General features: G+C 42.7%; 1 protein-coding gene across 2 annotated transcripts; it reads left to right on the forward strand.

Moving 5' to 3' along the window:
- The first annotated feature begins 365 nt into the window (after positions 1-365).
- LOC309384562 (intercellular adhesion molecule 3-like) lies at positions 366-23,800 on the forward strand. 2 transcript variants are annotated; one of them, XM_081938260.1, is made up of 5 exons: positions 366-505; positions 15,686-15,946; positions 20,253-20,546; positions 21,842-22,102; positions 22,533-23,800. In XM_081938260.1, the coding sequence occupies exons 1-5, from the start codon at positions 448-450 to the stop codon at positions 22,634-22,636; spliced, it is 978 nt and encodes a 325-aa protein (XP_081794386.1). In that variant the 5' UTR covers positions 366-447; the 3' UTR covers positions 22,637-23,800. The 2 variants fall into 2 exon arrangements, with proteins under 2 accessions (XP_081794386.1, XP_081794387.1); XM_081938261.1 differs by lacking the exon at positions 15,686-15,946.
- Positions 23,801-24,448: the final 648 nt, after the last annotated feature.

Genomic DNA, 24,448 nt, shown 5'->3' on the forward strand with positions numbered 1-24,448 from the left:
AGAGGCCTAAAAGCTTCCTCCATAAACTGAATAAAATTGATTTCTTATTGTTTTAAAGGATTCAGGAAGCCATCAGCTGAAGGAAATTATAATATTCCTTAAGGCAATAGTTTAAACAACTTCCTCAGGTGTGACTGACACCTAACAGAATTCTCTTGATGCAACTTTTAATGCTGAGTATTGCCTAGTAGTGACATTTAAGTCTGGACCTCTTCATTTTCTGTTATTTAAAAGTTGTAAGTTCTATTGTCTTCTGTAGATTCTTTTTTTTTAAATTCAGGGAAATAAGCACGTGAGAGGGTGGAGTAAAGGAAACACATATTTCCTGAAATGACATGCTGTTTTTTAGTACTGCTTCTATTCCATTTATCAAGCTTGACTCTCTGTTCATCTGACTAAGCGAGCGGTCTTTTGGGCTTCAATTTTTGGTCCCTCAAGCTGGTTAAAATGTCAACTTTTCTGCTTCAGATCATGGCCGTCCTTGTCGTCTGCTGGGTGCCTACTAGTAAGTACTAAATATTCCAACACCCCCCTCCCAAACTAAATTTACATCTGGTATAGCTGGTGGAATTTAGAAGCTGACTAACAAAAGAGCAAAATGGAGAAAGGCACACGTCAAATAGAATATCCTAATTTCTGTGAATGTTTTATATATAAAGAATTTCCTCTGATGATAAGTTGCATGCAGTTATCTTAAAGTGATGGTAATATACTATAATATATAGCAAAAAGGTGGGAAATCTTTAGTTTACCTGAGATAATGCAGTTTTTTAAACAATAGCCTATTTAACATTTTATAACATTTTCTATGGAAGGGGAAATTTCTGATACAGCTACAACTCACAGGAGCCTTAATTAGTATAGAAAAATATGAGTGATATCTGGAAGTATAGTATAATATCTGCAAAGTGTGTACTAGGTTAACACATCAAAATAGGCTACACAGTGAGACTTTTTTTAAAAAAAAAGAGTATTGCCCTTAGATTGCAGGAAATAAGAACATTAGATCACATTTGAAGGGCAAACTTAATTGTTAATATATGTGATTCTGATGCTGTCCTCTGATGAAGTTTTTCAAGCTCAGTTAATAAGGATTTGATGTGCAGGCACAATGTGTGTGTACATGAAAATGAAATGAATTGAACAAAACTCAAGGCTATCAGAACATTTTTCCTTGTGTTCTGACTCCTCTTCTGGTTCAGCTGAAATGCCATCCATTATTAGTCCATTAGTCAGAAGAAAACTACATGACACAAAACATTTGCTGCTTTTATTGTTGATCCTTGTCTTGCCACAGGAAAGATGCTATCGTATGGTGGAATTATCACATACTGTGTGCAGGGGACATTAAAGAAAGATTTTGGTGGATTTCTTTTTGCCTCCCTCGATAAACATAACCAGCAGGAAAAAAATACATCACTCTTCTGAACAACGTGGATTGTGAAATGCATTTGGAAGGACATGTACCGTAACCCCCCCCCCCCATGCCACTGACAGCTACTAATTGCTGACAGGTACATGGGGTAATATAGTCTAGTCCTCCATCCATACTTTATATGTAACAGCTGACAGGAACATGCGAAAGCTTGTGTGGTGCTACATGATTCCTGGTGCACCTTGCAACCTTTCCATGCCTTTGTCATCTCTTAAAGTAGCTGTTTTAAAACATGAGTTTAGCCCTCTTCTGAAAGAACCTTAAGCCCATGTGAAGTAATCCAAGTCACAGTTTAAAGGATCAAAGAGATGGCTTGTGCAGTGCTGAGAAAAGTCTACCTTCTGATTGATAACTACCTTGTACTACCTATCAGCTGATAAGACAGACTATTTTCAACACCCCGTATTACCTGGGTTCAAAAGCTGACAGACAAGGGGAGAATTGTACCATGAAGCCGCAGCAAGAGATCCTCCTCTCAGGCTATAATTAGTGCATTGCTGCTGCCATCATTGGTCACCTGCTATTTAGGCCAATATATGTCCTTAAGCCAGGATTGGCTCACAAATCTGGTAGGTAAAGGGAAACCCTGATTTGAAAGAATTGGATTCTCCTACTGCCCACGCCAAATGATCCTGGAGGACAATGCCCAAGAATACTAACAGCTGAGGGCACCCTACGTTGGCTTGGGTTTGGGTAGTAGGGCATAAGCTGAAGGCAAAATCAGGAAGACATAGCAGGAAAAGGAGATCTCCAGAGCATGTTCATGGGTCATTAGGTGCAAGTGGAGGCAGTAAGAAAATCCAAACAGCATTATTTCTCAGCAACTTTGGAACACAAAGGTGGACTGCACTACTCTATGTAAGACTTACTGAAAGAAAGTACAGTTTCCATTTGTTTAAAAGGGGATACAGTAATGCCAGGAAATATTGTCTCCTAGTGGATTGTGTCCTGTTAGTAGAAACTCACTCTCTCACACTTCATGAAATTCAAACCTTCCCTGTCTATGTCAAGGGAGAGCAATTTGTTATGGTACCTTGCAGATGGGGTCATATATCTGCAACAGCAACCAAATAGCCATCTTTTCCACTTCCTCGTGACAGTTTGAAGACATCTGTGATTGTTTTGAAGCCTATCATCCTTGCATTGCTGAAGAAGAGGGACAAATAGTTATTGTCGACTCTATGTTGCCTAGGACTGAGGATACATAAGTTGGTTCAAATCCACACTTAGCCATGGAAGCTTGTCAGATAATGTCCAAACAGTCAAGTTCTCCCATCAAAGCCTACATGACAAGCAGCGGTCAAGGAAGGGTGAATGATAAAAAGTAGTTACGGTATGCTTCCATTGCAGTACGAACTCTGCTACTTTCCTACATGTGTCCGGATGTTGAATTGAAAGTATGTACATCTTTAGGATGCTTCTGTTCCCAAGGGTGTTGTTAGAAAAAAAGAGGAAAAATAGATTATGTACATTATCTTTTGCACCTGTTAAAGTTTTCTTATTTATTTATTTATTTATAAGGATGTATATACTGTCCAGACTCTAAGATTCCGGATGGTTTGCAGAGCAAAAATAAAATATTTGCATCTTAACACTGAGAGAATAGAAGAAAAGCAGCTCAGTAGCAACAGCCAAGCAAACAATTGCAATTGGTCAGCACCTTCTCCTTGAGACCTGATATATAATAAATCAGAAAATAATGCATAATTCATAAATCCAAACAAAGCATATTAATCCAAATCAGGAGACAAAATATTTCGAAGTCACAATGCAAGAATATTTAGTACAAGCATTCTAAATACTCAAGAATAAGTAAATAAGGGGATAAGGAGCATCCTCTCCTGCAGCTGAGATTTCAAATCCCTTGTATTTTCTATGCTCAAATTTCATTCAGCTGCTGCTATTTTGAATTCTCATTGTCCACTGGTTATGTCCAAGGTCATACCAATTAAAACTGACGCCATTTTGATTAATTCCCAAAGTAAAACATTAAATTATTTGTTTATATGATTTCAAATTGGCCTTTTCGTTTGTTTTGATATTTATTACTTTCTATATTTGTGTCTGCCCTTTTTATATTTGCTGTTTTAAATCTATTGTTCTGCTCTACCCAGATCTGCCTTCAAAGAGAGGAGCAGCTATAAGAATTTAATTAATGAATAAATATATAAAATTAATTTATTATCTGCCATCAAGTCATTGTCAATTCTTAATGACCACATAGATAGAACTCAGATCCATAGATAAAAATAAATTATGTAGATTTAAACCATGGGCTCTGCATGACTTTCATGTCCATTTAAAGCAGGGGTGTCAAACTCGATTTCATTGAGGGCCGCATCAGGGTTGTATTTGACTTCGGGGGGGGGGGCTGGATTGGGCATGGCCAGCTCAACATCACTCCCATTGTGGGTCCCTATGATGGTTTGTGCGCTCTGCCAGTGAAATTGGGCTCCCAAGCTCCGTTTTTGGTTGCAATGGCCTCCTGCAACCCTCTGCTAGTGAAAATGGAGCTTGGGAGGGCACTCCACCCAAGCTCCATTTTTGCTGGCCGAGGCACCACAGGCAGATCTAAGGTTGTTTCCATGGTGACCCCGTGGGCCGGATCTAAGCACCCCGTAGACTGGATCTGGCCCCTGGGCCTTGAGTTTGACACCCCTGATTTAAAATGACTTGCCTGAAAAGATCCCACCAAATAATCCTTTCTAGTTTGCAATTAGCCTGATTAAAGGTTGGTTTGATTCAGGGTCTCTCTTTCAGTAAATGTAATATTTTGTTCAGCATATTCACAAAACAAGATGCTAGTTTAGGTGTTATTAATGAAGGCTATAAATAAAATAAGAAAAAATAAATAAGAATGCTTTAAAAAGTACTCCTACACAAGGATGGTGCCAGTTGGTTTATTATTTTTATATACAACTCAAGGTGGTGAATGTACCTAATGCTTCTAATTTCCCCACAACAAATAACCCTGTGAATGACCAGGCGCTGTTTTATAGATCTAATTTTGGTTTGTCTAGATCCCTTTAGAAATCTCTGCTACTATCTGGGTCTGTGTGTCGGCTTATTATGCTTTAATGGAAGGCAGAGATGCTGAAGAATATTTTCCTTCCCCCATATTGCTCAAATTGTTTGCCAACCCTGATTCATCCATTCTTTTTCAGTTGGGAGGGAGTAAAAAATCTCAAGCAAGGATGCACCCAATTGACCTTTTTTTAATTCTGCCTACTCATAGTACACAAATATCACAACGGCACTTTTTTCTACCCTAACTTCATGGTGTTCCTTTCTTTTTTCACACAGTCCATGGGTGTGACTAATAAGCACCAGTAGCACTTCCCCTTCTAATTCTGAGACCATATTCTGTCTTAAATGTCTACAAACTATTAGTCTTTGTCACCAGTGGTGGTTTCCTACCGGTTTGAAGTGGTTTGGCCGAACCAGTAGTGGTTTGGTGGCCTGGGTCACTGAAACTGGCAGCGGCCCAGGCTTGCCACGCCCCTGAACCAGTTCTCTGGGCAGCGCCGTAGGTGCCGCCATCTTGCTTTTTGCTTCTGCACACGAGCAGAACAATTTTATTGCACTGCACATGCACATGCAATGCGCATCAAGCACGCACGGCACGTGCATGAGCAAACCGGCAGTAGTGCCTGCTGGGATCTACCCCTGTTTGTCACCCATTACTGGGTGACTGGTAATGGCTGGAAAATGAGACAGCATACGCCATGCTGATATAATTTCCGCTTGACTCAAGGATGGATGGAGACTGTCAACTCAGCAAATGGAATAGGCTGAGAATTTGGAAAGTGCAAAGTGTATCTGGAAGAGGGAATCTGGGGAAAGATAGAAAAAAGTGTTTCAATAATTTGTTCTCTGTCTGCCACACTGGAATGAAACTCTGTCCTTTAGTTGGATCCTCACAATGCAGGACAAGTTACTTCTTGATTTTGAAGCAATGAACTCATGATTGAGAGATGCCTTTTCTCTCTCTTTTGCTCTTTTAAAAAGTTAAAAAACATATCATTAAGTGTGTTCATTTTCTCCTTATCAAATCCAGACCACACTATTACCCCTGACAAAATACTAGGATGTTATCTTGTGCCTCATCCCTCTTCTGTTATTTCTATTTTGGCCCTTATTCTTTGGCTTATTAATGTGTTCAATGGATCATACTAAACAATCTCAAATGAATTATAATGAAATTTTACTACAGCATTAATTTCTTCATTCCTATGGAGATTCTCAATCATTCTGGTCATGTTATCCCAAAGGTGATTTTCAAAAGGCAACTGGACTTTCTTGGGGCTTTTCTTTGAAAACATTTCACTTCTTATCCAAGAAGCTTCTTGGATGAGAAGTGAAACATATTCAAGGGAAAAAAATATCAAGAAAGTCCAGTTGCTTTTTGAAAAGCACCTTTGGGGTATTAATTTATTCATTCCCTCCTGCCTCTATCACTGTATCATTGCTGTGTAGAACCAATATAGAGATTTAACTGCTTCCGATTATGCTAAACGTCAGGGGGTAAATATCTAGCCCAGGGTTTCTCAACTTCGGCAACCCTTAGAGGCATGTACCTCAGCTTGCAGAATTCCCCAGAGTTGAAGTTGAATCTCTCTACATGGGGCTCCCCTTGAGATGCACCCGAAGGCTGCAGCTGGTTCAGAATGCGGCTGCGCGGGCAGTCTCGGGAGTCTCTAGCTACTCCCACGTAACACCTCTCCTGCGCGGGCTACACTGGCTGCCTGTGGCTTTTCGGGTGCGTTTCAAGGTGTTGACCATCATCTTTAAGGTGCTCCATGGCACAGGACCTAGTTATTTGCGGGATCGTATCCTGCCCCATACATCCCTCCGGCCGATTCGCTCACACAGAGAGGGACTCCTCCGGATGCCGTCCACTAGGCTGTGCCAGCGGACGACGCCTAGGGGAAGGGCCTTCTCTGTGATGGGCCGACCCTCTGGAATGACCTCCCCCCTGACATTAGAATGACTACGGATCTCCGCTCCTTTCGACAGAAACTTAAAACCCACCTATTCCAGCTAGCCGGCTTGGCCTAATTCCACCTATCCCACCTCAGTCCTATTTCTAAATTTTTTAAGATTGGTTTTAAGGTCTGTTTTTTAATTTTTATAAATTGTACAGGGGTTGTTTAATCTGATTTTTACTTATGTGTATGATTGTTTGTATGTTTTAAATTTATTCCTGTACACCGCCCCGAGTCCCTCCGGGAAGAGGGGGCGGTCTAGAAATTTAATAAATTATTATTAATTATTAAACTTTAAAGTTGCCAAGGTTGAGAGACTCTGATGTAGCCTATAAGGTGGTCTCTGTGTTCGAACTACCCAGGTGCAGACAGATGCTTACACTTAGCAAAACATGTGGATAGCCAGCAGCATGGTGTGCTCTCAGAACAGAGTTGTATGGGGAAGCCAGCTTAGCATCCATTGCCAAGAATTCCACTGCAGAATTTTGTTTGTCATTTTTCAGTGGGTCTGGCTCAGTACAACAATGGCAGGAAGACAGTTCTGTTCCAAGGGAAAGTGATGTGTGATTTTAAAGTGTGCATTATTTCTTGGCATGTTACAAACAATTGTAAAGCAGGAATGCAATCAATGTCATAGTAAAGGGTTTTTAATGGAGTTGATTGAACAGGCTGTGAACTGATGGGAAACTATTTCTTTTTTCTTGGAATCTTGCCCTTGGACCTGTCCAGGCAAGTTGCTTCCTCTTTGTCTCGGCCTATTCTACTCTGTGAAATAAATGTTGGCAAGCAGACCATCACGGATCACTTCTGTTTTTAATGGAGCTGTAGTTCACCATGGGCAAATGGAAAACCAATGGTTCCATATAACTGGCCAGGAGGGGAATGAAAGACTATCGCTCTGTGCTTTCCAATCATGCACTCCTGTGCACGGAACTGTTTCAGACTTGCCTTCCTTTTGAAGGAGAATTCACTGGTAACTCAATGGTTACTCTCTGATTATTTATAATCACATGACTAGAACATAGTGATGCTATTAACCAGAGTAAGGTGGTGACTTTGGCTAATGGATAAGTGAAGGTAAAGAGGGGGAGGTTGGAGCTTGGGGCAGCGCATCTTGCAGGGTGCCCCTTAGCCCTCCAACAGTAGAAACTGGGGAGGAAGTTGCAGTGATGGCAGCCTTCCCATTGCTACCCAATTAGAGGACTGCCCTTTGGCTCAGATGCTATGGACAATGTTGTTTGAATTCAACTTGAAATCCAATCGACTTTTATATATAGAAAAGATGGAGGGTTCCCAACTGCTCATTCCTTCAGGAGGCATATTGGCTTGATCAGATCTTAGTAAGCAGCAAAATATTTTGAATGGGTAACCGATCTTTACTACTGTAGGATGGCTCTTCTCTATTCTTCAGCCTCCAGTATTTTCCCTCCAGCTGTGCTTATTCATTTGCTCTCAATATTGCAAACCCTGCCTCTGCTTCCCTTTTAGGGGGAGATGAGGTGGATGGAAGAGCATCTTCTTTTCTAGTTTGTGTTGGCTTCCCAATTTTTCGAAGTATAAGACACACCAAGGTTTTGAAGAGGCATTTTTTTTAAAAAAAGTAGGTAGGTAGATATAGGGATAGAGAGGGAGAGCAAGAGAGAGAAATACAGTAGGTAGGGAGGGAGAGAGAGAGAATGGTTAGGTAGGTAGCAGTGGTGGGTTTCAAAGATTTTTAGAACCTCTTCTGTAGGTGTGGCCTGCTTTGTGGGAGTGGCTTGCTGGCCATGTGACCGAGTAGGAATGGCTTGGCAGTCATGTGACTGGGTGGGCATGGTCAACCTGTAAAATGTGGTGAAACTCACTTAACAACGCTCTTGCTTAGCAACCAAAATGTTGGCTCAGAAACTAGCATTTGAAGCATGCAAGTCTTAAAGCTGTCAAGTTCAAGACCCTTGCACCCCTAACCCTTTAGAAAAAACAACCCCAGGGGTGTTCAAACTTGACAACTTTAAGACTTGTGGACTTCAACTCCCAGAATTCCTCCTCCAGTCATGTTGGCTCAGGAACTCTGGCATTGAAGTGTGCAAGTCTTAAAACTGTCAAGTTACAAGACCCTTGCATCCCTAACCCTTTAGAAAAAAAACCCCAGGGGTGTTCAAACTTGACAGCTTGAAGACTTTAAGTTTTAGATAGGACTCTTAGGGGTGGGTGGGGCAATTGGTGAGCCAGCCAATCAGTGATTGGTAGGCGGGGCAAGCGTGGTGCGGACAGGCAGGGGGAGGGAGCTGGAACTGGTTCTAAACAGCACGGGAGATTTGTGGAACCTCTTCTATAGAAGAGGTTAGAACTGGCAGGAACCCATTCCTGGTAGGTAGGTAGGTAGATAAAGGGATAGAGAGAGAGAGAAATAGAGAGAGGTAGAGAGAAGAGAAATACAGTAGGTAGGTAGGGAAAGAGTGTGTGTGTGTAAGTATGTAGGAAGGTAGGTAGCGGGATAGAGAGAGAGAAATAGAAAGAGAGAGAGAGGGAAATACAGTAGATAGGTGGGGAAAGAGAGAGTAGTTAGGTAGGTAGATAAAGGGATAGAGAGAGAGAAATAGAGAGAGAGAGAGAGAAGAGAAATACAGTAGATAGGTGGGGAAAGAGAGAGTAGTTAGGTAAGTAGATAAAGGGATAGAGAGAGAGAAATAGAGATAGATAGAGAGAAGAGAAATACAGTAGGTAGGTAGGGAAAGTGTGTGTGTGTGTGTAGGAAGGTAGGAAGGTAGGTAGAGGGACCCAGAGAGAGAAATAGAAAGAGAGGGGGGAATACAGTAGATAGGTAGGGAGAGAGAGAGTAGTTAGGTAGGTAGATAAAGGGATAGAGAGAGAGAAATAGAGAGAGATAGAGAGAAGAGAAATACAGTAGGTAGGTAGGGAAAGTGTGTGTGTGTGTGTAGGGAGGTAGGTAGGTAGATAAAGGGATAGAGAGAGAGAAATAGAGAGAGATAGAGAGAAGAGAAATACAGTAGGTAGGTAGGGAAAGTGTGTGTGTGTGTAGGGAGGTAGGAAGGTAGGTAGAGGGATAGAGAGAGAGAAATATAAAGAGAGAGAGAGGGAAATACAGTAGATAGGTAGGGAGAGAGAGAGAGTAGTTAGGTAGGTAGATAAAGGGATAGAGAGAGAGAAAGAGAGAGAAAGAGAAATACAGTAGAAATACACTATCTCACAAGGCTGATAGACGCTCATTCTGAAATCCATACTAGACTTTGGAAGGAATTCTCTAAATTATAGCACATCATAAATCAAGTAAAGTTGCACAAGCAGCAATTTTATACTTTATAGCAAGTTTTCTTGGTTTTGATGTGGAAAATGCAGTACAAGTTTATCCAAATTCAATGATCTAAAATGTCCTTATAAATTAAAATATCAGTGTTACAGAGCCATGTACTATAATATCAACAATCTCTGTGGATGTAAGTAAAATATATATTAAATGATAAAAGCAACTTTCAGCTCTTGTGGAATTATCATTGCAATGCAATCTCAACTCAATGACTTTCCAGGAAATATAGATCTATAACTGTGAGTTCGATGAAAAACTGCATCAGTGATTGTCTTTTTTTCCAATGGAAAGTCCAAATTTAAGATTTGTAACATTTTGCATTTGCCTGAATTGTGTTTCAATATTCACATGAAAGACCTGATTTTTTTCTCTCCATTTGACACAGTTGTTTTGCATGCAAAATAGCTGCTTTGTGTTTGGATTGTGTTTTTTCGGATGTCTTGGAAATATTTTAAGCCTATAACATTTCCCCTCCATGCAATTTACCAAGTCAGCTGAAAATGTCTTCTCTGTACAAATGTCTCTCATCTATAGTCCTACCTAGAGCACAGGAAATGAAAAAGCAGGGATTCAAGCTTTTTCCACTGAAAGAAAATTGAAAAAAAACAAGCTGAGGTGTTAGATATTAGCATATACCGAGATAAGTCTCCCCTCTGGTCTGCTACTACAGCGGGAAACAGGTATCCCTCTGATTGGTCGAGGGGCGTACCCGATCCCTATAAAAGGGGAACCCTCCGACCACAGAGTAAGCTGGATCACTACTATTACTAATAAAGAGCTGTTAAGTCACTTCGTGTCCGCAGTCTGTCTCTCGTTGCCCAGATCTAACATTGGCGACGAAGGTGGGATTGAGAGACAGATAGGACGAAGAACGCTACCTCCAGAATCTCCGGATTTGATCCAGCCCAGGAATTCGGCAGCAATTCCGACAGCCATCTCAGATCACTGCAGCGCGGCAAATTCAAACAGAGAAGATGGCGATGCATGCTCCCCCCGCTCCTTTCGACCCAGCAAACGACGAATGGGAAGCCTTCATGATTCGTTTCGAGTGTTTTCTCGAAGCGAACGAATACACGGGGATCACCGATGCGAGGAAGAAAAACATCTTCCTCGGCTACTGCGGAAAGGAAGTCTTCAATACGGCCAGAGACCTCACCGCGCCAACTCCAATACAGGCAGTATCGTGGACAACGTTGCAACAGACTCTGCAAACTCATTACGCGCCAAAACCTTCCCGCCATGTCTGCCGCAAAGAATTCAACATGAGGACTCAGAAGGTGGGAGAATCCATTAATCAATATGTTGCAGCCCTACGAAAAGCAGCAGCTCACTGCGAATACAGGGATCTGGAAGAACACATCTTAGAGCAACTCATCTGTGGGTTAAGAGACATTTCGCTGCAAAAGAAGCTGTTGGCAAACCCGAATTTAACCCTACAGACAGCGTTAAACGAAGCAAGAGCGTCAGAATCAGCGGAGAAATCATCAGTGACCATACAACGAGGGGCCAACATAAACCAGCCAGCACCAAGACAAACCAGAGTGCACTATGAGGACGCAAGCCCCGACTTCGAGAATCCCGAGTTCGAGGACAGTCACCTGATGCAGAGCAGTCACTTGAGGCCTGGGGGGAGACCCGGATTCCGTTTGCCGCCCTGCGCAAGTTGCGGAGGGAATCACCCCAGGTCTACTTGTAGGTTCAGGAACGTTGTTTGTTCGCACTGCAACAAACTTGGGCACATCGCACGAGTGTGCCGGAGCGGAGTCCCTGCCTCACGGCAGCCACCCATGTACCGCCAACAGAAGCCCAACCCAGGGGCTTGGCGAAATCAAAAAGGGCGCCCAGAGAGAAATCCACAAGTGTTTACCCAGAGAGAACATTTCCAAAGAGCTGAACGAGCGTATCCCCAGAGAGATTACTCACAAGGAGTTGAGCGAGCGTATCCCCAGAGAGAATACACACAAAGAGCTGAAAGAGCGTTCTATCAAGACGCTCAACGAGAGTATTTTCAGGATGTTGACGATGAGATAGAGTTGACCCAGAGAGAGGAGTTGCGAACGTATCTCACAACAATACATCAGGTCCGCCCTAAGCGGCCCAAAAGGCTGAGAGTCACAGTCCTCTTGGAGGGCTCACCCTGCGAGCTAGAAGTTGACACAGGATCGACCCTGACGATCATTTCATGGGCATCCATGAAACAGGCTATCCCTAGCCTCAGAAAGAGCCAACTACACGCTCCAGACGTCCTGCTACGAGACTACCAGGGGAACCAAGTCCCCATCGTGGGCCAAGGCACATTCCACATCCGTTTCAAGGACATCGAAGCCCAGCTGCCCGTGACCATCGCCAGCGCGCCATTGCAGAACCTTCTGGGGCTTGATTGGTTTGAAGCCCTGGGGTTAGAAGTCACCGGAATCAACGCCGTGAGAAACAGCAGCGCGGAACAGATTTTTAAGGAGTTCGAGGATGTGTTCAGCCCCGGTCTTGGTAAGTATGTGGGTAAACCAATATCATTCAACTTAGACCCCAAAGTGGCGCCAATCCGACTTAAACCAAGACGAGTGCCTTTTGCACTCCGCCCAAAAATAGATAAAGAAATAGATAAGTTAGTGGAGCAAGGAATCCTTGAGCCGGTAGATCACGCGCGCTGGGAAACGCCCATCGTGACCCCAGTCAAACCAGACGGATCAGTCCGCATCTGCGCGGACTATAAATGCACAATTAATGTCACGCTACAACAGAGCGCATATCCTGTGCCTGTAGTACAGCACTTATTGCACTCGTTGGGGCCAGGAAAGGTATTTGCAAAATTAGACATGGCACAAGCTTACCAGCAACTGCCAGTTGATAGCGCCACAGCGGAGGCCCAAACTATAGTGACGCATAGAGGAGCATTCAAATGCAACCGGCTACAATTCGGCGTTAGCATTGCCCCAGGATTGTTCCAGAGCGTCATGGAACGACTTTTGCAAGGGATACCAGGAGTCGTCCCCTATTTTGACGACATCTTGGTGTCAGCTGCAAACGAGGAGCAATTAAACAAAAGAGTCAGATCTGTTTTGGCCAGAATCAGAGAAAAGGGTCTCCGCCTTAAAAAAGAAAAGTGCCAAATTAACGTGCCTAGCGTAGAATTCCTGGGTTATAGAATCGATGGTCAGGGAATACACCCCACTTCAAAGAAAATTAAGGCGATCCAGGACGCCCCCACACCACGAAACCAGACCGAGTTGCAGGCCTTCCTCGGATTACTTAACTTCTACAGCGTTTTTCTGAGGCAGAAGGCGACCGTTGCTGAGCCACTACACCGTCTACTCCAGAGGAACGCACCATGGAAATGGGGACGATCCGAAGCTGCAGCTTTCGCCGGGGTAAAGCGCCTGCTCACCACTGACTCACTGCTTGTTCAATACAGCCAGACCCTACCGCTGGTATTGACCTGCGACGCATCACCTTTCGGAGTTGGAGCAGTCCTCAGCCACAGGATGCCCGACGGAAAAGAAGCACCCATTGCGTTCTACTCCAGAACTCTTTCATCGTCCGAGAGAAATTACAGCCAAATGGACAGGGAAGCGCTGGCTGCCATAGCGGGAGTAAAGCGTTTCCACGAATACCTCTACGGCCGCGATTTTGAACTGATCACAGATCACAAACCGCTGTTGGGACTTTTGGCGGGAAACCGCCCCACTCCGGTCTCCCTTTCTCCTCGCATGACCAGGTGGACTGTTTTCCTGGCTGCGTATTCATACAAATTGATTCATCGACCGGGCTCCACTCTTGGACACGCAGACGCGCTCAGCCGTTGCCCATTACCTGACATTCTGCCAGACCCCACTCCAGAAGTACCGGTATTGCTCATTGACTGTTTGGATTCGGGACCGGTTTCTTCCTACGATGTTGCAAGGTTCTCCTCTAAAGACAATTTAATAAAACAAGTTCAAACTTGGGTTTGGAGGGGGTGGCCAAAGGGAAATGTGGGCCCGGAATTCAAAATGTTTTGGTCAAAACGGGACGAGCTCTCAGTACTACAAGGATGTTTGTTGTGGGGGGATCGAGTTGTTATTCCGTATGCTTTACGTAAAAATGTATTAGATGCTTTACATATGGGTCATCCGGGGATTGTTAGAATGAAGGCGTTAGCAAGAAGTTACGTGTGGTGGCCAAACATGGACAAAGAAATAGAGGAGTGGGTGGCCACTTGTGACCCATGCCAGGAATCGAGACCAGCACCCCCGGAAGCGCCCGCCACAGAATGGGAGAAACCCAAAGCACCCTGGTCGCGAATACACATCGACTTCGCAGGGCCATTCCAAGGTCAGATTTTCCTTATAGTTGTGGATGCATACTCAAAATGGCTAGATGTAGTCCTAATGACTTCAACCACGGCAGAGGCAGTCATAAAGGTTCTACGGCGACTCTTCGCCACCCATGGCCTGCCAGATCTCCTCGTATCCGATAACGGGCCCCAATTCACGGCCATGCACTTTGAAACATTTTTAGCAGGGTTGGGAATCCGACATGCCCTCGTCGCGCCATTCCATCCAGCATCAAACGGACAGGCGGAGAGAATGGTGCGATTCGCAAAAGAGGCCCTCGCCAGGATGGGTCCAGGTGATTGGCAAACACGCATTGACCATTACCTCCTCATTCAGCACATTACCCCAAGCGCAACGACGGGTAGGAGCCCCGCTGAACTACTCATGGGTCGCCGCCTACGGTCTCACCTGGACCGGCTCCACCCAAATTACTCTGCCACGGCTCCCCCAGACTCTACAAGCAAAATCCGGTCTTTCAGAGTAGGGGATTCAGTTTACGCCCACAACTACGCAGGGGGAACATTATGGATGCCGGCAAAGGTCATTGGCATCACGGGTCCACGATCGTATCTGCTGGAACTAGAGGATGGGCGGAACTGGAAAAGGCACATCGATCAACTTCGGGGTCGCCTAGCACACTCCGACCTGCGAAACGAAGACGAGAGTTTCCTGTCTACAGAAAGTCAGCCACACGAAAGACCCATCATAGGAAACGACGACGCCGGCGAGCCAAGCGTGGGACAAGGCAGTACGCACGAAGCAGAGAAACCCCCAGACAACGCAGCCGAACAGACTCCTGAACGCCCGAGCAACGAAGGCACAAGACCTCCAGAACGGGAAATAGGAAAAGCACCCGATCCTGCAACTACTTCGAACCAACCGGCACCCGGTCCTGCAACCACTTCAAACCAACCCGAACTACGACGTTCCTCCCGAGCAAGACAAACACCCACATACCTAAAAGACTATGTAACATACCGCAACGTTCCATCTAGGAGGGGAGGGGTGTTAGATATTAGCATATACCGAGATAAGTCTCCCCTCTGGTCCGCTACTACAGCGGGAAACAGGTATCCCTCTGATTGGTCGAGGGGCGTACCCGATCCCTATAAAAGGGGAACCCTCCGACCACAGAGTAAGCTGGATCACTACTATTACTAATAAAGAGCTGTTAAGTCACTTCGTGTTCGCAGTCTGTCTCTCGTTGCCCAGATCTAACATGAGGCAACTGCTTGGAGTGTGTAAAAGAACGGAGAAGGGACCCTCAACCCAGAAAGAACTACTACTAAAATTGTTGTTGTTGTTGTTGTTGATGTTGTTGTTGTTGTTGTTGTTGTTCTTCTTCTTCTTCTTCTTCTTCTTCTTCTTCTTCTTCTTCTTCTTCTTCTTCTTCTTCTTCTTCTTCTTCTTCGTCTTCATATTCGTCTTCTTCGTCTTCTTCTTCCCCTCCTCCTCCTCCTCCTCCTCCTCCTCCTCCTCCTCCTCCTCCTCCTCCTCCTCCTCTCTGAACAAAATAAGTGAGGACTACCTGCAGGGCAGAATGCTTGTTTAATTTTCATCATAATATCTTTTCTGAACCATGCTACACATAGAAGTACAGATCTTTTTGTAACCTTTTCTTTGCATTCTGTTCTTGTTTTTTTAGTGCGCTCATGTGAAGTCAGTATCCATCCCAAAGAAAATGCTGTGATGTTTGGGGCTCCTTTGAATTTGACGTGCACAGTTTCATGTAGCAACTATACTGAACTGAGATGGGAAGTGTCTCTTCCATTCATGCTCAAGAAGGGAGATGGTTGGATTAATCTGTATATAGCCAATGTGACTGAATGGACACTTCCACTCTCATGCTTAGTTAATTATGGAGACTTTAATCAAACCTACACCAGGAAAGTAATTTATGTTTACGGTAAGTATTTACACATTCTGTTTACCACAAATATTCCAACAGTCAGAACTAAAAGGTATCATAAGTCTTGGATCATATTTGGCTTCCAGAAAAAAATTCTGTAGAAGCACTGTGCTTATTCCCCCCCCTCCCCGCCAACTATAAAGTATTGGCAAACCAGCGTTTTCCTGTCTTTGAAAAATGTCTAATGTTGTCAGTGGCACTCAGAAAGGAGGCCATTGCAAGGCAGACAATTGAGACTGGTTTATGATCAGCTTTAGAGCCCTTTCCAGTCGTCAAAAGGATTTGATGTGGGAAGTCTGCAGGGTCCAATTTGGTGTAGGAAGTTAGCACCCACACCCCTCCTAGAAGAATGAAACATTTTGAGAAATATTTAAAAAGGCAGGGTAAAGTATTTCTCCTAAAAGAGAAATAAAAATCTTAAGGGAGACAGAAACTCAGAGCCCCAGCTCCCTGCCTCCAGCAGATATTTTCTGCTCATTGAGAAAGATTGGGCCAGCCTATCAGTGGTGGGATTCAAATTTTTTTACTACCGGTTCTGTGGGCGTGGCTCGGTGGGCATGGCATGGTAGGCATAGCTTGGTGGGCGTGGCAGGGGAAGGATACTGCAAAATCCCCATTCCCTGCCGATCAGCTGGGACTTGGGAAGCAGAGAATAAATGGGGGTGAGGCAAGTCAGAGGTGGTATTTACTGGTACTCCGAACTAATCAAAATTTCCACTACCGGTTCTCCTGAACTGGTCAGAACCTGCTGAATACCACCTCTGCAGCCTATCTACAAAACAAAAGACCTTCAGCTCCAGGATGACGGGATTAAGACATGACCCTTCAGGACATAATAGGATTAACCCACTACCATCTAGCAGCAGAGCTCACTATATTGCACAATCTCCTAAGGACATTGCCTCACTCAGCAAATCTCAACCAAATTTAGCTCAGACAAACATGACCCCTACATGGCGCCATGGGAGTCTGATAACAGCCAATAGAATGCATGTTCTTGCACAGGGACAGGAAACTCAAGTTCAAAGCCCAAGAGAAGATATAAATCACTTTCAACTCCATGTGATCAGCTCCACCAGGACCATCCATGTGGTTCTGATTCATCATTAAACCATCTTTCCAATCAGCCTCCATGTTTCCAGTGTCTTTCTCCCAGCTTGGAACTGAACCAGATGGATATTTCTTTCAACATTGGTGTTCTACCTTTCTGGTGATCCATTGTACTTCTGCTCTAGGTGTAAACTGACACTACAAAGGCCATGCAGTTCCCATCGAGTGACCTTCAGATACTTTGGGATGACAATTTCTGATCGTTATATTCTAAGGCCTAGCATCAAGATCACGAATCTCTTTTGGGCCAGTGGACACACTGAAAATTTTGAAAGCTTGTTGAGACACCAGATACCGGTAAAACACATTGTTCCAAAAACAGGGATATTAGATTTTAGACAATGCAATTTCCCATCCGTGCAATTAATACCAGGAAAAAGGCCCCTGATGGAAATCTATTGTACTAACCTATACTTTATTCTACATCTAACGTATATGTGTCTCTAGGCATCAAGCCAAAAATTAATCAGTTATTTCAGACAAATAATCATAACCCTTCCATTTCCACTTCCTCTTCCCCTAACTGGGAATAAGCTGTTAATCCTGAAGTCCATCATCCAATCATAGGATCACCACACCCATGGCAACAAACTTGTCTATATTGAATTGTCCTCCCTATTGCATAAGGAAACAGGAAACTCCAGAGGAAAGCAGCAGCTTCTGGCAATATCCTTATTTCCAAGAAGAAGCAACTATGGGCTCCATATAAGTCCTAGTGGTATTATTAGTGATTTGAAATAGAAGAAGGTTGCGCCGTGATGCTTTATTTTGAAGTGGATCCATCTGTCTTGCCCTACAATAATAATAATAATAATAATAATAATAATAATAATAATAATAATAATAATAATAATAATAATAATAATAATAATAATAATAATAATAATAATAATAATAATAACCTGGGGTGATTGAGAGCATGCTGGGGAAGCAGAGCAGACACAAGGAAGCAATTTTCCACTTTGACTTTTATTTAACTGTTTTATGTATGTATTTTATAACGCATTTTAGTGACTGTACACCGCCCCGAGTCCCTTTCGGGAGAGGGGGCGGTCTATAAATATGAATAATAAAATAAATAAATAATAAAGAGGTGGTTTTACAGCAGGTGTAAACTTGTGCCTATTTTGTGGAGACCCAGATCCCCCTCTATCAAGACAGTCATGAATTGTGAGAATGCCTGTGATATACTGTCTGCATCCCAAATGGACCATGCACCAAAAGGTGCATTGCCACATCTTCCCACTCTCACAGCTGACCTGAGGCCTCCATGATGATGGCCAGATTGCTTCCATTGTTCCAAGACTAAGGGAGTCTACCTGCACAAGCATGGTTTGTTTCTCATAATAATGTTACTCTTGGTACAACTGCCATAGTCACCATTAAATGGTGTGAGAGAAAATATTTATTTCCTCTCATAAATGAAACTGATCCAGTCACAATATGAACATACATACATCAGAAACAAATTAACATTTAAAAAAAAATCCTCTCCTACACACATACACGCGCACACACACACACACACACACACACACCACACAGAGCGAGAGACACAGTCACACAGACATAGACACAGACACACACACACACACAAACGCTCAGTTATGCATATCATCCTACCTATTGAAGAGCAGGATTTCATACTACATGTGATTCTATAACTCCTTTTACAAATTGTTACATTTTACAAGGTGCAGTCTGGGGAAAAATATGATAGGAGGACAGATCTTCCTCTTGATCATTTATTCATTTAAATCTACATGTCTGCCCATCCTCTGGGCAGCTTACAAGTTTAAAAAAACCTCCCCAATCAGTAGAACTACTACAACAAAACGATCTACTTTTTATCTCATGCGATTGGAAGATAAACAAAAATGTCCACCAAAAGGTTAATGTTCCCTTCCTTTCCATTTTTAATTCTCATGTTCAGCTGTCAGTGTTACTTTTCAGTTTTACACACCACAAAGCATCTCCTCTGTACTTTTTCTTGCACCAAATTCAAGGTGTCGTATGTAATCGAGGAGTGTGTGATTGTGTTCTGATGTGGAAAATGCTACCTTTCTTTTTAGCATTCCTACACTGATATTCCAGTAGGTATAGAGGGTCATGGAGATAGCCTTGGGAGAAATATTCAGAAGCGATCACAACAACAAAAAAGAGCAGAAGCTTTCCTTGAGTCCCAGGTAGTGTCAGAAAGAGACTCAAGGTGGTTTCTTTCTGACTCGCTGGGGTATAAAAGGGAGAGAAAGAAGAAAACAGGCAGACTTGCAAGATTCTGTTAATGTAGTCTATCCCAATGAAATTGAGTTCTAGTCTTCTTATGGAATTTGTTTCCTGGTTCATAACCTGGAAAGGGTGACTTTAGCTGAACTGGCTTATGACAGAAGTGGTTAATTTATTTCTATAAGTAGCCACACGTGAGCCTTGAATGACATGCCAAGGGACTGCAGGGAAGAAAGCGAGCTGGGTCCAAGAAAATATATCAGTTCGGAGGGGAAATCCCTATTAAATACGGTGCTATAGTATCTCTCTTCTCTTTCATGCCCATTCATTAAGAGATAGCCAAAAAAAAAAAAATACTTTAAAAAAAAATTGCCTTTAAATGTTGGTACCAAACCAACATGCCATCCCTTTGATAGCACAGTAAGGAAGGGCATTTCAGGGATCTGGGTAGTCACCTCCTGGGTTATAGAAAGAATATGATATGGTCCTTTGAGCAATGAAGAGCAATTGCCGAGTGCAAGGAAAAACAGGGGTGATCTGGCAGCATAGTCCACTAGTTATTGCAATGCATTGGAGCTGAACACCTTGGTGACATAAATCCCAAGGATCATGCTTGGTGCTAATTAAGGAGGCTGAATAAGTTTCTCCACTTTAGATTTTGCGGATCATCCATAACTCTTTCATTAGACAATCTAGGGAGGCTTATACAATGTGGGGTTCTTGGAGCTCTCTGAGCTTGATTGTTTTATTGCAGGCATTTCATTACCCCAACTAGGTATCATAATATCACCAGCACTAGGCTTTTACAATGTCTGGAAACAACATGTTAATAATAACAACAACAACATCTACTGTTATTCTTGATGGTATTACTACCTCCGGGAGGCCAAGATTGCTTAGCTCTTTGAAGTGCTAACTTATCTTTCCAACTACTGGTCATCACTATCTTTTGTCATTCCAAATCTAGAATTCTCTACTCCAGTTATATATCCAGTATCTGAAGTTCTGAATGATCACTTGGAAAAAATTGTGTGCAACATTTCTAGCCTGAAGGTGGGGGGCTCCGTCCCATCTCACAGCTACATTTCTCTGAGCAGAGATGGCCATTTCCTGAACAGCAGCCACGAAAAACCATCGGTGGAGTACAATTTTGTGCCTAATTTAGATTATGATGACGGGGCTGAGATCCTCTGTGTAGCCAACCTCCTGTTGGGCTCAGAAGTGCTGAGAAAAAATGCAAATCAAACTTTGAAGGTTGTGGGTAAGTTGCATTTATTGCATGGCAGGTTAACTATTTTTTCCCCTTCAGGCTAGGGGTAGTTATTTGTTATTAGATGTCTTGTTTCTCTGTGGCGATTTATACTAGCTTTTGAACATCTTCTAGGGCTTGTCCTTGATAGTGAGATCAGCATTTCAGCAATCACTTCAAACTACTTTTCTTTCCCTTCTTTCTCACAAAGAATGACCATTTCCCTCTTGTGGCAGGAAAATAATATTTGTCACACTGGTGACCAGATAAACAAGTGTGAAGATTTCAGAAGCACCACAGGTTTCTGTGGAAACTGTTTAAATATTCATGGAATGACAATGTATCCTCAGGGCAAGGATGCTCTTGCCACATTATTTACACTGGATAATACTTGCCATCCTTGCCATAGTTGACTTGTTGGGGAGACTTAACTGCGGGAAACCTCTTGGTTTCATTCCTGGAGTTCAACACAGTTAAGTGAGAATAGGATGTAGCAGGCTGAGATCTTCTCTTCCACTTGACCAGTATAATGTGGCACAGAGAACATGAAGCCAGCTTTATAGTTTGTCCATGCTTGCACTTTATGTCAAAGCTAGGGGTTCTTTTGTCCAATGCTCTTAGGATCACACTCAAATGTTTTGCTTTGGATACGTTCCAGTGCAAATCACCTTCCCTAGTGATTGGATAATAATAGTGCTATACTGCATAGATCTCCTAGCCTATCATCTATTACTAGAGTTGTTTTTCAAGTGTAACATCTTACAATTATTTTTAATGAACTTGTGATTCTCACTATCCAAAGACCCATAGCAGGAGGAATACTATTTGTATTGAAGTCTGGCTAGGGTTCATTTTCCTCGACTTCTTTCATTATAAAAATACCTCCTCTAGCAGCCCATGTTTATTGTTCAAAGGCTATCTGTCCTAACGTGGTTCATGAACCCATCATGGAACAAAGCAATGACATGATCAGTTCACGACATGCTGAGGGAAAAACATACTGTGAGCATATGGGCTATTCCACAGTGAATGTAAATAAATAAATGTAAATAAATGTAAATTAGTGCTCTGTTATTCTTTGCATCTATAGTATATACCCTTTACTAAACAGTACAGTGTTCATTCCCCAGATTTTTTAATGACAAATCCTTAGAACAGAAAATGATACAAAATACCTGATAGGAAAGTGGTTCCTGAAGAGAGGACAGAGAAATGGACCAGTCTTGCTTGTTTGCATTTCTGGGCTGTCAATCAATGTTCTACATGAAAAAGTAGACAGGACTCACCTTGTTCATTTCTTTTTGCAGCTGGCCCTTATAATGTCAGCATATCGGCTACTCATGTGATTTATAAAGTGGATGCAAAATTTGTGGTGACGTGTAATGCTAAAGGAAAACCCAATCCAGAATATTCCTGGGAACTTCCCTCCAAAGTTAATGTGGAATTCACAAATAGCAACAAGACTGTAATAATTAATTCAGCGAAGGAGTTCCACAATGGGACTTACCGTTGCCTAATACATAATATTTATGGCAAGAATTCAGCACAGATTGACATTGTCTTTGAAGGTAAGATGAATGTTTTTATTTTCAGATTTGCACATTTTTCCTTCTTTTATTTATATCCACATTTAATATTTTCAATTAAATATTTGACTTGCAAATTTATAGATGGGGGGACTGTCTGTGTGTGTGTGTGTGTGTGTGTGTGTGTGTGTGTGTGTGTGTGTGAGAGAGAGAGAGAGAGAGAGAGAGAGAGAGAGAGAGAGAGAGAGAGAGAGAGAGAGAGAGAGAATACTGAAGAGGAGCAGGAGAAATATCACCACAGAGGTTGGAGATAGCAATCTCACCAACTCTATGGTTTCCGCAGTCAAGGAATGAAATGGGGTTTTGGTTGAATTGATTAGAAAAATATCAACAAAATAGCCAAGTGCAATTACACATGTTTAGCAAGCTCTTTTATAACAAGGTCCAAACCATCTCTTATGTTCTATTGCAGGGAAGTCTCGCAATTGGGTTATAGCCCCGGTGATAACAATGTTAGTACTGGGTGCAATCATCATTGGAGGTGTCTTTTACTTTTGCCGAAAACGTCCACTTTAAGAGAGGGCAGATCAGGATTCCTTTGGGATGAAGAGGGAGAATTTGCAGGGGATCCATTTTGAGCTACAACAGAAGCCAGAATGAGAAGGAATCATAGTTCTCATTCACAAGCCTACGTACCAGCAGAGGCAGAATTTGGATAATCTTCTCCACTGTGCCTGATCTACATTCAACCACTGTTGAAACCAGAAAATGTTCCTCTGAGCAGCTGAGGGCTGTTATAGGAATTGGAACATGTGCCAAATCAAAGCAAGAAGTTGGATACCTGTATCAGATACGAGTTTAAGCTACCTGAGTGCTTTGCAGTTAGACATAGGGAAAAAATGTTTCTAGTATATATATAGAGCCTGTGGCTTAGTGGCTATTACAACTGCCTAATATGTAATACAGCCCAGGTTCAATTCCCAACTGATGAGAGCTAAATAGCTTGAAATAGATCTATACTAGTCTCCCTTTATTTATTTATCAGCACAAATGCAACAAACAAACATACACACACACACACACACACACACACACACACACACGCTGGTCTTGTTATATTCGGGTCTTTTCCCATGTAAGATTGAGATTGTTTTGGCAACGTTTCGGTGAGGTCTCACAATCTCAATCTTACACGGGAAAAGACCCGAATACAACAAGACCAGCATACCTACACCTGTGAAAATCTACAAATATATATACATACACACACACACACACACACACACACACACAGTATATGGATTATACCTGTTGAAATTTCAGAATGTGAAAATGGATCTCCAGTGACTGCAGGTAGGATTCTTTAATCTTCCCCAGAGTTATCAAAATTGAATAATGTAGGCAAATTAACACAAGTCACATATTTTTAATTCCTTATTGGATTTAGACTGCTATATTCAATACATTATAAAAAGTGAGTTGTCTACATTTTCTAAACAAATCTACTTTGTCCCTTCTGCCTCTTGCTCTGCTGCAGCTTATACAGGCTGCCCTATGTCAATTAATAAGTAAAGTTTACAAAATTTCACATCTTTCATTGAAATAATCTTAGCCTTTGGCTGCAATCTTATGCAAAACACTGGAGAAGTGAAAGTAGAAATTATCACTACCTATTTTTAAACTGTCTGCATTTATGGGTGGTTTTTCTTCATTTTGCTTCTGTCAATAAAAATATTTTATTTTAAAAGATTTTAGACTTGTCGAAGTCTGTACTTTTCTTTGCAACTGAAGGCTCTGCTTGAAAAAAAAAAGGCTTACTCAATTTGCAGAAATGTATCGCTGATGCAGACTTTTTTGCAATGGGAGGTTTGTGAGGTGTGTCTGAGTGTCCCCTAGAGAAGAGGAAAGCAATTTGGTCAGGCTAATCTAGGACAAATCACGTATCTGGGGAGGAAATTCCCTTGATGCTTTTAAATCAGTGATCCCCAACCTTTCTGGCTTGGTGGACTGGTGGGGGAGGGGGAAAGGGGATGGTTCTGTGTGAGCAGCAGGTGAGCCTATGAGGCCATGTAACTCCATTTGCACAAGCGGCGGGCATGTGTGTCCGCCACTCACATAAGTGGAGCCCCGTACACGTGCCTGCTCCTCCACTGCTTGTGCAGCCCGGTTCCAAATGGGCCTTGGCCCTGTAGTGGGCCATGGCCTGGAGGTTGGGGACCCCTATTTAAGTCATTGAAGGCCAGAGTGTTGCCTCAAGGATGAATGGAATACCAATGTTGGGAAGAAATTTCCAGATGGACATTTTTTTATATTTTGGAGAGATCCTTTAAGGCAAGGATGTCCAACCTTGGAAACTAATGCTGGTTGGGGAATTCTGGGAGTTGGAGT

The sequence above is a fragment of the Natrix helvetica genome, assembly GCF_964273705.1.
Source record: "Natrix helvetica genome assembly, chromosome: 1".
Lineage (NCBI taxonomy): Eukaryota > Metazoa > Chordata > Lepidosauria > Squamata > Natricidae > Natrix > Natrix helvetica.

Bases quoted from the DNA above. Each gene is read 5' to 3' on its own strand.
- LOC309384562 (XM_081938260.1), top strand. From the start codon at position 448: ATGTCAACTTTTCTGCTTCAGATCATGGCCGTCCTTGTCGTCTGCTGG. The intron at 15,947-20,252 runs GTAAGTATTTAC...TTCCAAATCTAG, and splicing joins GAAAGTAATTTATGTTTACG to AATTCTCTACTCCAGTTATA. The intron at 20,547-21,841 runs GTAAGTTGCATT...TTCTTTTTGCAG, and splicing joins TCAAACTTTGAAGGTTGTGG to CTGGCCCTTATAATGTCAGC.